At 37.7% G+C, this 14,867-nt stretch overlaps 1 protein-coding gene across 1 annotated transcript in view; it reads right to left on the bottom strand.

The window, feature by feature from the left end:
• Positions 1-14,651, bottom strand: part of Ets65A (DNA-binding protein D-ETS-3) — a 46,418-nt gene extending 31,767 nt beyond the window's left edge. Inside the window, exon 1 of the mRNA XM_018547653.1 lies at positions 14,360-14,651. Within this exon, the coding sequence (XP_018403155.1) occupies positions 14,360-14,645 (286 nt within the window). The 5' untranslated portion in view covers positions 14,646-14,651. The remainder of the gene's footprint in view (positions 1-14,359) is intronic.
• Between the last annotated feature and the right edge of the window lie 216 nt (positions 14,652-14,867).

Here is a 14,867-nt window from a genome sequence, read left to right as displayed (position 1 = left end):
GGGGAGGGGGGTTAAACAGGAAGGTCGAAGAAATCGGCGAACCGAGGTCATGGTTTTCTTTCGGAATGCCGCGGTGTGAGCACCGCGTGATACGCGGGCGTTTCTTTTTCCGTGTGTATAACGTCGCGTCCCCGGTAACAGCTGCGATGATTATCGCTTCGTTTCGCGAACAGTGCGCACATGCTCTCGGGGGAGATCACAGATGATGTCCCTCTTACGCAGCAATTACGCGAAGCGCCGCTTGACAACTTTATCTGGCTTTATCTTTCGGTGCTGTGTATTTAATAAAAGCGTGAACGCATTTCAATATAAAACAGGACGTGCAACAAAGTTAGCACGGTGCTCATCGCGCGAATAACCGGGCATAACACCTTCCCTTTCTCGTGATACCAAACTAGTTTACTCTTCCGCCGATTAAATAGATAGAAGTACACTTGGAGATGTAATAAATTATTAAACAGTATGCGGTATTCGTGTTTCGGTTGATTCGAATTGTAACACATATACATGACTATATTTTGACTACATTTTAAATATCGTGAAATAAATAATTATGTTTTTTCATAAATTCGGCTTTTTCATGAGTCATCCTAAAGAATGAAATCTCGCCCTCGAAGACTAAAAATTGAACTAATCTTTTTCAAGACTGGTTCAATTTTTACTTTTTAGAATAAGATTTCACTCCAAAATATTTAGAGAGAAATCATGATTATTTATGTGTTATAAGTTTTTAATCATTGGAAAATATCATATTACAGTATTTTACAATTTAATATTTTCTTGATATTAAATATATTATAAGTACTACAAAATTTATTAAAATTATATTATATTTCAGAACCAAAAATGTAATTTACATATCGTCTTCCGCGCGCAATGCTTCGAGTGTTAAGTCATCTTTCATATTTCAAGATTCTATTCCGTGATTTTTAGACAATTCATCTTTCATATTAACATTCATCATAATCCTAAGTGCCAAAAGATGCGCAAGGAATCGTAACGTGTCGTCGGTGGTTGGTGGAATTCTGATGGATGATGGAATTCGATCCATTGAAAACCCACAGAAACGCGCCACAGTTCGACTGCCACAGTTCAGCAGCTTCCGGTGGCCAGGAACGGCGGGTGTTACGCCGAACCGGGTGTCGGTGGTCGATCGATCCCGTGCACGAGAGAAACGTGGAGAATCGTCCTCCTCGTCGTGGTCGTCGTCATCGTCGTCGTTGAAGTCGTCGTCGTCGTCGTCGTCGTGTAACCCGCGTGCGCGCGGCTTCCCTAGTCTTCCAGTTCTCAGCTCACGTTGAATACCGCTGATTGTCCTCCACTCGCTTGCTATCCCGCCCTCTCCTCTACACCCGAATCCCCCTATCAAACCAGGAGAGGAAGGGGGATGAGAGGGAGACTTCCACTCCTAACCATTCTCATCCTCCTGCCAGCCCGAACGAAACCCATCCCCGTAGGAGCGCCCTATCCTCCCCACGGTGCCGTTGCTACTCCTACCCACTCCACGATAATGATGGCAATCAGACCCTCAGAAAGGATTTCAGGAAATTCTCTCGCCTTTTTGTCGGCGGCCGGGGTGGCGGCGGCAGCGGCAGCGGACGCCACAAACACCGGTCGCCCTGTCGTCCTCGCACTCGTGGCAGCAGTAGCCGTCTCTCCCTCTCAACGTCCTCCTAGCTATCCCTCTATCCGCTTCGTCACGTTTTCTTCCACGGCCGATACGGCGATCGCGACATATTCAAACCGCTTGCTTTTCAATGATTTTACGAGAAACGCCGTCGCGCACAACACATCGTAGGAAATCTGTGTCGTGTTGAAGTATCCGGTTATAATGCAATAAAAGTAGATTGTTTGAATTTCGAAACTTTTACGAAACCGCCTATTTAAGGACGAGAATAATTAGTGGATTTAAGTTTTTTTTTAAGCATCTGTCAGAGATTATTGATCGGAAATCATCGAATGGTCATGTCTGTTTGTTTTGAATTTTCGACCCTATAGATTTTGCAAAGATATTTTTGACATTTTTATGCGGTTTGGTAATTATTTATTACTTTCTTACAAACATACAATACGATTTTTTTAAAAAACAACCATGTCATTTTGGATACTGCATCAATTCCGTGTTTTTCATGGTCTAATTAATGGAAAAGTGCATTTTGTTTTTTTTCGCCAGAAAAGCTAATTATTATTATCGTTTAAAGTTAAGAAACGAATTATAAAACGAATGTTAAAAACACAAATATTGTTATACAAACGCGTAGTATTTTTGTCGGTATACACGGTTATAAATCTGGCAGTTATTCCTTTTGCGAATCATAACGAAGAAAGTATCGTACCAGCAATAAAATTTATGATAATCAGTTGCACCCTCACCAGGAATTAATCATCGCAGCTGTAATGACTGCATATAACACGCGGTGACGTTGCCTCATAACTAATGCATACGATGGAGCGTGAAGCTCGCTTTATCATACCTCTGATTTTATCAGAGTTCACGGTACACGATTTTCAATCAGTTTTCGTATCTGCAACGTAACTTATATACAACAGTCGTAACTTTTAGCAATAAAAAAACATTGGTCATGATTTCTGTTCAATATGCTCATGTAAGCAAAAGTATTGCTCGTAGGAAATATTTATATAGCTTAGTTTCAATTAAGACATAATAATTTTAATAAATTCTATGGGGTTGTTTGCTTAAAAAATGGCATCTTATTAAAATAATAAATCACCATTAGCTTACAAATTGTTGGCCAATACCTTCTTATATAATATTTTTCTTAGATTCTGTGATGTAAAAAAATGCATTTTATATTAAAGCATAGTTTTTAAAATATTTATAATATTAATTATAATGATAGGCTTTTTTGATAAGTAAAAAGCTCATCTTTTCTTTCTTTCAAATGTAATGTGATTTTAGAAACAACTTCTATATAATTTTAGATACTGTATAACTTCTATTTTTCATGCTTTTAATTACTAGAAAAGTGCATCTTCTATTTCATTACCAGAGAAACTAATTGATATCGTTCAAAATCATGGCAAAATCTTACTATTAGTTAAGATACTAGCATTTTTGCAAGATTAAGATAATTTTTAACGAATTTAATTAGAATTAATAAAATAGTATTTTTTAATTAATTTTAAATGAATTATTTATTTCAATTCAAAGCTTAGTTACTGCAAATTGTAAATTTTTATTAAAGAAAAATCAATTGTAGATTAAAGCCATTGAAATTGAGATAACTGATTGTACGACACTCTATATTTTCATTTTGTTTCCTCCGTGAATCATTATAATAGCTATATATAAAATATTTGTTTGTTATAAAATTAGAAATGAGCTAATTCTTAAAACTACATTGGCAATTCTCAAATACTTTGCCAAGCAGAATTTGTCCCCTACGAATTACTAGTCCATCGATTAACGATGCAAGATGTCAGTCACTTATCGCGAGAAGAATGAAAGTCTATCTTATTTCGGAAGTGATAATAATGACGTTGCAGAATTCGGCGCGAAAGCATTTTCTCCTTTCTTTTCCTTTCCTTTCATCTTAACGGTATTAAAATTGCCTTGCTTATAAAATACATGTAGATTTTTCATAAAACTAAAGAAATGTTTGTGTGCAAATATTACGATTTACCAATGTGGCTTGAACAGAATTTTTTTAGCCGAGATGTCAATCGTTCGTGGCGGGGCAAACGAGAATCTATTTTATTTCGAAAGTGAGGACGGTGACAACGCAAAAATCGGCGGGCGCGTCCCCCGTCGGCGTCGAAAAGCGAGAGCGAAAAAGAGAGAGTCATTAGCCAGTTAATCATGCGTTATCGTGTGTGCTTAATGTTCCGTCAATGAAGGAGTGACTGGGGAGTGAGCATTGGAAAAGGGACTCCCTTGATATGCGCCCCCGCCTCCACCCCCTTTTTTGCCTTTCCTTGGCTAGCAGTCAATATTGTCAGCGTGCATAGCAGCGTGTGAGCAACAGATCACGCACTACCACACTCGACACGATCTCAACCCTCACCTTTGTCGCGGTTAAAGGGCCCGTTTCTTTTCTAACTAATGGAGGTGACGGGGTAACTTTGGTCGATGCTTTGACGCTAAAGGGCCAATCTCGCTACAGCTTTTACCGCGTTTCTAGGAAGCCCTGAGTGCTCCCAGGAAATCCGATGAGAGATTATGCTGATAAGTACCGATTTCTCGTGTATAACTATAATTGAACTTGAAACATTTGTTTATAATGATTTCGAAAGGTACATATCATTCATGGATCTAATGATCAAGAATTAGAAGAAACAGAAAGTAAAACAGGCTTGTATAATTTATAACTAAATCTCGCGATCTTTAAATTGATCGGTATATGTACCTTTTATATTTTAAGAATCAGAAAACTTAGAGAATACGAAACAATTATTATACATAATTCCATTTTTTAAAAATAAAACAAAATTTTTAATTTGCATATTTCGACAACTGAAAAGGTGAAGATTTAGAGAAATTGTAGATTTATAAGTATATATTTAGTTTAGAGCATTGTAAAATGTTTAGTACATTATTAGATATTAAAATAATTATTAAAAATGTTTATAATATACATAAAATAATTATTAACATATAATTATGATACATATCATTTATATTCATTGTTAATCGAAATTGTATATTTTATTAAAATAATGCGCTTGTAACTTAAAATTATATTATCGGGATGTAGAACGACGCGTAATGTGGAAGTAATTATCTGTGATTCAAATACGAACATTCACAATTGTTCGCAACCCTCCAAATAGAATAATATCTTTGCAGCCAAAGGAGTGCAAACAATAGGCGAGACATCTGCCACATTTTAGGCAAACTAAAATAAGGGATGATTTTGCAATACAGTGCCATCTGTTCAGAAGTTGAAGAAACTTGAGAGAATTTTGCACATAGAAGACAACGTTTCGCTATTGATTCGAAACAGTTTCGCTGAAGATGCTGAGGACGCTCGTATCCAATGCGCTTCCATCGTCATCCTCTTAACCGATCATCGTTAATGTTCTCATCACAGACTACCGACATTTCGTGATCATGTCACGATAAGATTTTTACAACAAGAGATATAATCCACACCATTATAATCGTCTGCAATAATCTGAATTCGGTTATTCAGAACGATTCATAAGATTAAGTTTATTAATTGTTTTGTTACAATTAACTACGATATAAGTTACAGTTGCATGTCACTTTTTTGAATTTGAGGATTGAATAGAACGCAACTTATTATTTAATCCTCGGATTTTGGGAACTTATTTGAACTATCCTTTTCACTTAGTAATAAAACTTTAACTTCAAATTCTGTTAATGCAGCTAGATTTTAATTTAATTAAAGTAAAAATTACGATTTTTTTATCGCAATATGTAAAAAGGATTTATTCAGTCTATTTTTACTTATTTATGATGTTTAATATTTTCTGACTCTCTTCTTAGTCTCTTTACCTTTAGTTTGGAAAAATTTTTTAAACAAGCTATAGTTTTTAACAAGGAGTGAATACTGCTTTACCGTTACATTAGTTCTCCAGGATACTCGGTATTTATCGTGCAATCAAGACCGCTACCGGGGTGCGAGAAAACGCCAAGGCATGCAAGCGCGGCGATCACGGGTGAGAATTAAAATTTATCGCGTAATACGATCTGTCGAGGGCAGGATTTACGAAATCGTGCTCGGTATACGTACGTAGATACATGCACCCTCTTGCGCGAACGCATAATAAACCGCGTCGCAAGGGCGGACCGCTCTCGCGCGAATTTCCGCCGAGTCACGCGGGGGGGATAAAACTTTCTTCCTCGTACTTATATTCTCTCTTCTTTCTTCTCACTGCTTTTCCCCGGTAATATATCTGCACTTACGTATAGCTGTCGTGGTCTCACTCCTTCTGCAGTCGTTCTTCCATATTCTTTCTTCTCTCCTTTTTCGCGGCTTCCCTCTCATGTCTTGCCCCTCTCGCTAGTAATGTTCCTACTAGCACGCTCTCACCAGCCAGACCAGCCGCGGCAGTTAGTGGCTTAACGAGGTTATTTCACGACGTCGGGTGGGTGGGCCATAGGTCGCGCGAGAATGAATAATGATTCGTTCGTGGGGCCGACAAGCGACCTCGCTGCTCCTTGACGTGTACGGGTAATACACGTTGGAAACGCGTGTGCATCGGAGATACGGTGAGGACACGGCGTAAAGCTATAGGGCCTTGAAACGGAAATCCGAAAATCTAGGAATTCCCGGAAGAAATTCACCGAACAATCGACCCGTTTACCTTAAAAGTAACTTCAGCGTAAATTACAACGCTGCAGTCGTGGAACGTAATTGCGATGCGGTTGTAACACTAGATAATTTAATCCGCGTTGACGCGATTTAAGATGCGACGATGAGACAGTAAGAAGATGCATACGAGTGCTGTAATTGATTTAGACACGTATTTACATCGTCCACGATAAAGAAGTTTTCTAAATATTTATATAGAATAATTTTTTAGATTTAATTGTAATATATCATAGTAATGATTGATTTTATATATGTATTTTTAAAAACGTTAGTCTTATTGATTGTTCAATTATTATCAAGAAAGCGTTAATTTTTAAAAATTATTAATGAAACAAACAGTTAATTTTTTGCGCGTGGAGAGCTCTTTGTTGTTAATTCTCAAGGTTTAGTTTTTAATCATATTATGCATACGTGCTATGGAAGCATTATTATTCATCAAATATATACATGTACGTGAAATGATCGTTTGAAGAAGTCGGAAAGAAGAAAAGGGAGAAAGAGAGAGAGAATTTGCGAAGCGAGAGAACCAACGAAGCAGTCCTATCGCGAAGATAAGTAAGGCAGCGGTAGGAGCAACCTGGCCCTTCAAAGCCTCGCGCTACGTTCTTTGTTGCAAAGCGCAATAATTGCGCGGGAGGGCGGCTTGCCAACAGCATCAGGGGGTAGCGGCCAGGCGGTCGACTCTGGAACAGAGAGGGTCCCGGAGGGGGTGACAGCACGCGCCGGAACCGGAACCGAGAGTCGTGTGTCCCCGCCGTTCCCGAGCGGAACTATCATGATTAGTCACGGGGTTTGCAACGAGCCGTAGGAGAACTACGCGAATAGAAAGACGAAACCCCGCGGGGATACCAGAATCGGCCGTGCGCGATCGACCTGAACGACATGAAATGAGAGAAAGGAAAAAACAGTGAGAGAATGAGAGGAAGGAGAGAGAGAGGAGAAAGGAAAAATAAGCAGAGTGACAGAGGGATAAATTATTATTATTTAATAGTGAGGATGTATTATTTATTTCTAATCGTGTGTGTGTGTGTGATATAGACTGTACATACCTATATAAAATTGATAAATTAAATACGTAGTTTTTCTTAAATGAGATAATCTTCCACAGACGAGCAACAAGTTAAATGTTATATATATTTTTTAAAAATTTTGTATCGTTAAAATCAGATTGTTCCACAATAATGAAAGAGAATGAGAAATTTAATTAATCTTAATATTCGAGTATTTTAGGCCGATCATTTGAGAACATTTAATTAATTAATTTAGTTATTAATAGTTCTGAACCAATTATTTGCACGTGTATATTAAACTATCTTAATATGTAAAAATCCGCATATTATTAGTATATCCAATTACTCTCGAGGGTAGAGTTTGCGCCTGGTCCAAGAAAAAATTCTGTACAAGAGCGGAAGTCGAGCCTCGTCTCGCGCCTGAGGGTTCTTAATGTATTCCTTCCATTTTTTAAAAGAGAGACAGTTACGATTCTCTGACCCTTAGTCACCCCCGAACGCTGGGAACGAGGGTGGACTAGTCGCAGTTACCGGTGCCACTGGTAGCGGAAGCGAAGGGGCTCGCAGAGGTTCACGGATAAAGGGCAAAAGGGATCACGCGCAGAGAAAAGCCGAGGGGGTCGTCGGATTGCAGTATAGGGTGTTCGAGACCCATAACCACCCCCTGGGTTAACCGATACCGGCAATTATCAACGCGTCTCGGTCACTGTGATCCTCCCTTCTTCGACGCTAAGTCATAACTACTTAAAATGTTCCTCTAACTTAGTCTCACAAAATTTAATTCTTTATATTTTTATATTATTATACTGTTTAATAAATTTGGAATCGATTTTTTTTATAGAAACTTCCATCAGATTACATATTAAGAACATGTATTCTTAAATACATTTAGCGATATTAGAAATAGGATGAGATTTAAAAAAGTAGAAGGTTCTTTTATATAATATACTGCTATAATACTTTCTCTCGTATAATATATGTACTTATTTTACACAAACTTATACCTTTTTATACAATATATAAATAAAAAACATATATTGCCATAAGATTAATCAGAAAATTTAAATTATAATAAAATATAAAAGCCAGTTTAGAATATAGATACATAATATAAGAAATTCACATGTGACTTAATTTTCAGAGTATTTTCTGACAGAAAATTGGTGATAGTGGAAGGTTATTAAATTTTAACAAATATCTCACATTTTTTATTTGATATACAATTCCATTAAAAAAAAAGCTGAAAATTTAGTTTATGTATCATTTCACGTTTAAACTTTAAATGCCAATGCTTAATATAAGTGAGAACAATGAAAATCAATTTTATCGTCTATAGACGAGTAAATTTCTATAGCAAGGGGTAGATAGGTGGAGCTCTCTTTCATGTAGCACCGTTTAGAACATTCTCTCTCATATATTCCGAGCAATTAGATAGATGAGAGGCAACATTACACCCATACGATACAAAATATCACCGTGTAGAAACTCCTCCGTTAAAGGGTGTTGAAGTGTCGGGGTTGACATCGTCGCTTTGACTTTAACGGTGTCGTTGAATGGTCGTACACTTTAAGTGTAACTACCAGATATATAATTAGCCGCTAATTAAAATAAACTTTTTGTTTTCTTCGAAATATTGTAAAACCAATACTGATTAATTTATTTCTCATTTTTACATATATATATATATTTTATATTTTATGTAACACGTTTAATATGCATGTATAAAATTGCAATAAGCATTTAAGCAATTTAACTAACTTCTTTAATTTGTTTGAGTTTAATGTGAATTTAACTCGAAATATTTGATTGAATGTGCATTTCGAGAGTAGAATAAAGGTTCATAGAAATTAGGCTGTACACCGCACTCGATCCGATGAAATGATGACCGCAAGAGTTAAATTCGTTACGTGCTCGATTTAATGAAATAGATGTGCACCCCTAAGTGCGTCATTTGTTGCTCATGTTAAAAAGGTTAACGCGTGTGCACTGACAAACACGACGTCGGCACGCGTGTCACCTCGTCTTGTCAAACATCAATTACGTGTGCAAACAAGCTATCCGAGGGATGGTGCTCGACCGGTAAACATTAAATACATGCATTACCCTGAGACATGCTGACACAATGACCGACACTTCCGCTGCCCCTCAACTCTGTTGGTGCTAGTGCAGATTATGTGACAAGTTAAAGAAAATAAACGCAGAAAATATTTGTATTTAACATTCAATTATTACTATGAGATGGCATTGAATTTCAATGGAGATGTTTTCTGAAATAATACGCGGAAATAAATTTTCGGCTAAAATTGTTCTGATTTTTTACACTACATGAGGACAAAATTGAACTTCAATTATTTAAGATAATTTTTTTGTTAATATAAAATGTATTATAAATAATTTTTATATCATAAATCATAAAAATAGCCAATAGTGGTAATATTAGCAAGTCTTTCTCTTTGTCTTCTCTTCTATTGAGATAATTAATATAGACATCAAATGAAAATTTGGAAAAGTGTTCACGACCAACAATTAACATTCGCCAATACTTTTCCAAATCTACTCGTCCAATTAAAAAATTATTGTATATAATAATATTGATAACCATTTACTCTCTTTTTGCCCATCTCAGCATTTCGTTTCTCAAGAATTGTACCTTATTTACTTTTCCTTTTACTGTCCCTTTAATTACCATATTAAATTTAATAATCAAGTTTCGCCTGTTTCCTCGACATTCCATTACTAGAGAATTACCGTGCAGCTAAGATACAACGTCGGAGTACATCATTTCGATGTACCATGAGTTCAACGAAGTCGACGGTTTTAATTCTAACGAGGCTTTTGTGCCGCGCGAAATTTGTACTTCGCGTTCGCATCGAAATTCCGTCGCGCGCGAGAGCGAGGGCCGAAATTTCACGGAGAATCCAGCTCCTTTGTCGGCACGTCTGTATCTAGCGAGAATTATAGCCGAGTTGGGTATAGGTGCACGGCACGAAATGGCTCGACTTAAAATCTAAGTAGCCGTGCATCCCCCAGAGTGGGCCGCAGATAGGGGAAGATAGAGCAAGCCCGGTGGATGTAGAGGGTTGCCCGGGATGGCGAAACGCAGGGAGTGAACCACGGGGTGGCAGTGGGTGAGTGAGAAGGGAGCATGCGGGAAGAGGGTAGAAAGGGAGGGATGCTGGGATGCCGAGGGGAGCATCCGGGATCTCGGAGGGTACGTGGGGCGGTCGGTCGTCATGGATACGCTCCCGGCTAACCCTGTAACCGCTCCTCCCTCGTCATTCTACATTTTCGCAACTACCCGCCGCCATCATCGACCCACCATCTTGTCTCGAACCCTACGAGTCCCGTCAAAATTTTGAGACCATCTTTCGAGACACAGACGTGACTAAAGGTTTCCCTTACATTCCCTGAATGACCGTACAGGATGACAGGGTAATGTACGATTGAATAGAATTCCGTGGCATGGACGATTGTCACGATAGCAAAGATGATGAAAAAATTTGAAGAGTTGTAAAGAATAAAATTCAATGTTATTGAATTACGATGCACAGAATTATCTATCTTTGAAGTATTATAACATTATATATTTGTAAGCTATTAGAGTCACAACATGTAATATATACGTTAGATATATGTTATACTCATCTTAAATTAAAAGTTTTTGTACTTTATCTATGTTTTATATAGGTATACATGTATAATAATAAGAGTAGAGTTTGCTTTAAGAAAATATTAAAAACTATATGACAAAAATCCAATTATTTAGGATTAATTTCACTAATAAATAACAAGATGAAATCAATTTTACTTTTATATTGTATTTTGAAATGTAATTTAAAGAAAAGAGAGATATAGCATAAGTTAAAAAATTAATTAGGCTGTGTTCCATTTGTTGCTCACGGTACTCTTGGAATTATTTCATCCTTGTTTATCAAGTATTAAACAATGATAAATGATACTCATAAGCATTGTAAGCGCTAAATGGAACGCACTCTTATGCCTGTTTCCACCAATGCAGATTAACTTTAATCTCGGTTTAACTTACTGTTCATCTTTTTCTAATTTTTAAAATTAGAAAAAGATGAAGAGCAAATAATCTGCATTGGTGGAAATGGGCATTAGTGTTAATAAAACTGTGTTAATATAACAGTTTCATCAATTCAACGTTTTCTGTGTGTGTGAATTGGTATTATATATCCTAAATATGATAACTATTTTGATCGCAACCAAATTATTGACTGAAAGAATATCACGAGTATTTTGCAAATTAATGGATTTCGCTTCGTGACTATGTGGACCACGTATTGTGTGTGACGTTATTGAATAATATAACGTTATCTCAGCCGGTTATTTCAGTGACCTTGCTGTCGCGGCGCGAGATGAATTAACCAGCGGTGAGGAAAAACGTGTTACGGAACGCGAGCGGCAAAAACCGTGCGGCGTAGCCAGCATCCTCGATCGGGATTCGCGTGCGATCCAGGAGGCGGGAGATCGATCGATCGCCTAGGTAAATGCGGGCGACCGCGTCGCGCCGTTAAACGTAGCAACCGGGCGAGACGAAAGTTTCGGGCGAGTCGCCGATAAATTTCGGGAACGGCGAGCAGGATATTGCTGCGGCCGTGGAAAGCAGTCCGACGTGCGCTTTGCTCGGCTGGCAGCGATGCAACACCATCGCATCGTGCAACACGATCCCCGCCGTATTCGAACATCACCTCCCCGATCCTCTCTCCTCCGTTTCCTCATCCACCTCATTCTCCTCCATCTCGTTCTCCTCCTCCTCCTCCTCCTCCTCTTCCTCTGTCGTACTCCCCTTCCGTTCCGCCGTCTCTTCACGGCCCTCGCGGGCGTGGGCGGTAGATAACGTGATTTACACTGGCCGGGTAATTAATGTCCTCGGCGACCGGCGCTTTAAAAAAGCAATCGGAAATCGGCGACAACGAAGAGCAACAGTCAGCCCGCCGCCCGCCGGCTGCTGCTACTGCCGGATGACAAATTATCGCGCGCGAGACCGTTACCCCGGTTTTTTTTTCACGTTTCTCTTGGCACGAGAGGGTATTGCAGTGTGACGCTCATCTTTACCGGTTCTTAATGATTTCGGAAAGAGATACCGTACCGTTATCGAAGGCCCACGTTGCACTTTACGTTTTCTATATAAATTCGATACTGCTTGGGAAAATAGAGACGAGTTAATTAACTCGGTGACTTTATATTACAAATTAGATTTTGTTGTTTGTGCAAAGATTCAATCGACAGAACTATGGCCTTTGTTGTAACACAAGCAAAAATTATCGCAGCATTTCTTCGATATATAACAAATGCATATATAACATTACAGACGGAAAGAATGGCTTTACTAAAATATTAAAAAATTTTATTTAATTTTGTTTAGATTTTAGATCATTAAAATAATTACACGGAAAGAAATTTTTTTCTTAAAATTTACCCTGAAAATATAGTAGTCGTGGGACAATACTGTATTTTGAGGAATTTTATGTAAATCTCTCTCATTAACTAATAAAACTACAATATAAAATAAGTTTGATTAATTTTACTGAATTGGATAGTAAAAATCCTTAAAATATTGTATTATATCACAAATATTATATTTTCAGGATAAATTTTAAGAGAAAATATTCTTTCCGTGTGTATATAGGCACCTTAAATTGTTGTTAGAATGTTAAGACTTTTTACAGCATTGTTGCCAATGTTTAAGTATATTTTACGCAATTATTTTAATGATTCAACAAAATTATTTTTAGATCTACTATCTAACTAAATTTTTACATATTTTAGTAAAACTGTTCTTTTCGTGCAGTTTTATGATAAGCGAATAGTAATATTTTTTTTCCTTATTCGAGAAGTAACAGAAAAGTTTATAGAAATGTTTAATATAAACAATTATCGTTACTCTAGTAATAACCTCTTTCCTATAGTTTCGTACATTTTTTACAAAAAGAGAGTTAAAAATTAGGTCCAAAAATAATTACCCACGTGTGAAAATATATCAGATTACATTTATCGGCATGAGACGAATACGCGAATTGCTGATTCTCAGAATGTATTCGCGATTCAACAAAATCTTAGCGTCGAGTGTTGCTTATCAATGTGGGAAAATAGCAAGGGCTTTTACTCTCATTATTAACCGCATTACGTCATCGCAACGTATATTAGGACCGATCGATGGTATCTCCGTGGCACTTATGCATGCCGGGATAAACTTGCGCGTAATCAGGTTGCGTGTCTTTCCGCACGTACGTGCGTGACTTTACGCTCGGTGTTACGGCAACTATTTTGCATCGCCACGCAATAAGTTGCACTTTTGTGCAAATCTCGCACCTGCCTACTTTCCGTTTGGCGAAGAAAATAATTTCAATCCTGTATTAATATTTTTGCTAGTTGAACATTTTTATATAAGAAGAACTGAGCATTCCCGGTTTTCATTTTGCAAGCTGGGAATATGAAACTTTTGATTTTTGTCTTGTAGATATTAACAAAGTGCTAAAGAAAATAGTGACACTAATGTCGCAATCATAATTTAACGTAACGGAAATACTGAGTAATAAACGGATGCGTGTTTTAAGATGTGTACACGGAAAGAGGACTCGAACGGACCGTATGCGAGAAAATATTCTATATATTTTAAAATCAATGAAAACCGATGAGAACATGCAGATTTGATTATTTTAAACAATATTGTTATAGAAAAAAGCATTCTTTTGAAATTACTCTCTATGAAAATTTATTTGGGCTGATATATCATATATGTATAGATGTATAACCGGTTTTTATGTTTAGGACTATTTTAAGCACAGTCTTAATATATAAACTAATCACAGAACTAATTAGTATTTTAAGACATTAAATATTTAATATTTACATTAAATACTTAATGTAAAATAAATACCGGCCTTAATTTCATACTTTCCAAAGTATGAAAGTGTCAAACTCAGACCAATGCTGAAGATCTCAGTTCCTTTTATAAAAAAGTTATTTGTGTGTGTTAATATAAGGGAGGAAGATTATATAGAGATTAAGGGAAGCTTCGCTTACCGGTGATGGAAGCGGTGGGCGAAATGGCGGACGGGTTGGCGCGCGGAGGCGGCGAAAACGCACCCGCCAGGTAACCACTGCGATCGGCGAGGGCCTGTTTCGCCTTGTCGACGCTTTCTTTGAGTCGTTGAAAGGTGCTGCCGCAAGTGAGGCCGCGGTATGGCCAGTTCTCCTGCTTAACGCCGGCCGCGGTTACACCAGCGGCGGCCGCGGCCGCGGCTCCGGCCCCGGAGGCTCCCTTTAATTCGAGCGCACCTGCGTACGAACAGCTAGCGCTGTCGTACATCACCAAAGAGCCCCTGCAATTTAAGATTGTTTTCTTGAACAATAGAAAGAGCCAATTATTGAGAACAACTTGTCATATTGGAATAGACTATTATACACTCCTCGACAAAATCAGAGCATCATCTGTTCCACCCTGCAAAAATAGGCAAACTTCGAGATAGAATAACTTCGTCAAAAATCATCGTTTTGAGATGTTTAAAAAAGCATTTTAAAGCTTGAAACC

This window comes from Cyphomyrmex costatus, unplaced genomic scaffold (assembly GCF_001594065.2).
Source record: "Cyphomyrmex costatus isolate MS0001 unplaced genomic scaffold, Ccosl1.0 scaffold666, whole genome shotgun sequence".
Classification (NCBI taxonomy): domain Eukaryota; kingdom Metazoa; phylum Arthropoda; class Insecta; order Hymenoptera; family Formicidae; genus Cyphomyrmex; species Cyphomyrmex costatus.
This window is presented reverse-complemented; position numbering and strand designations above follow the sequence as displayed.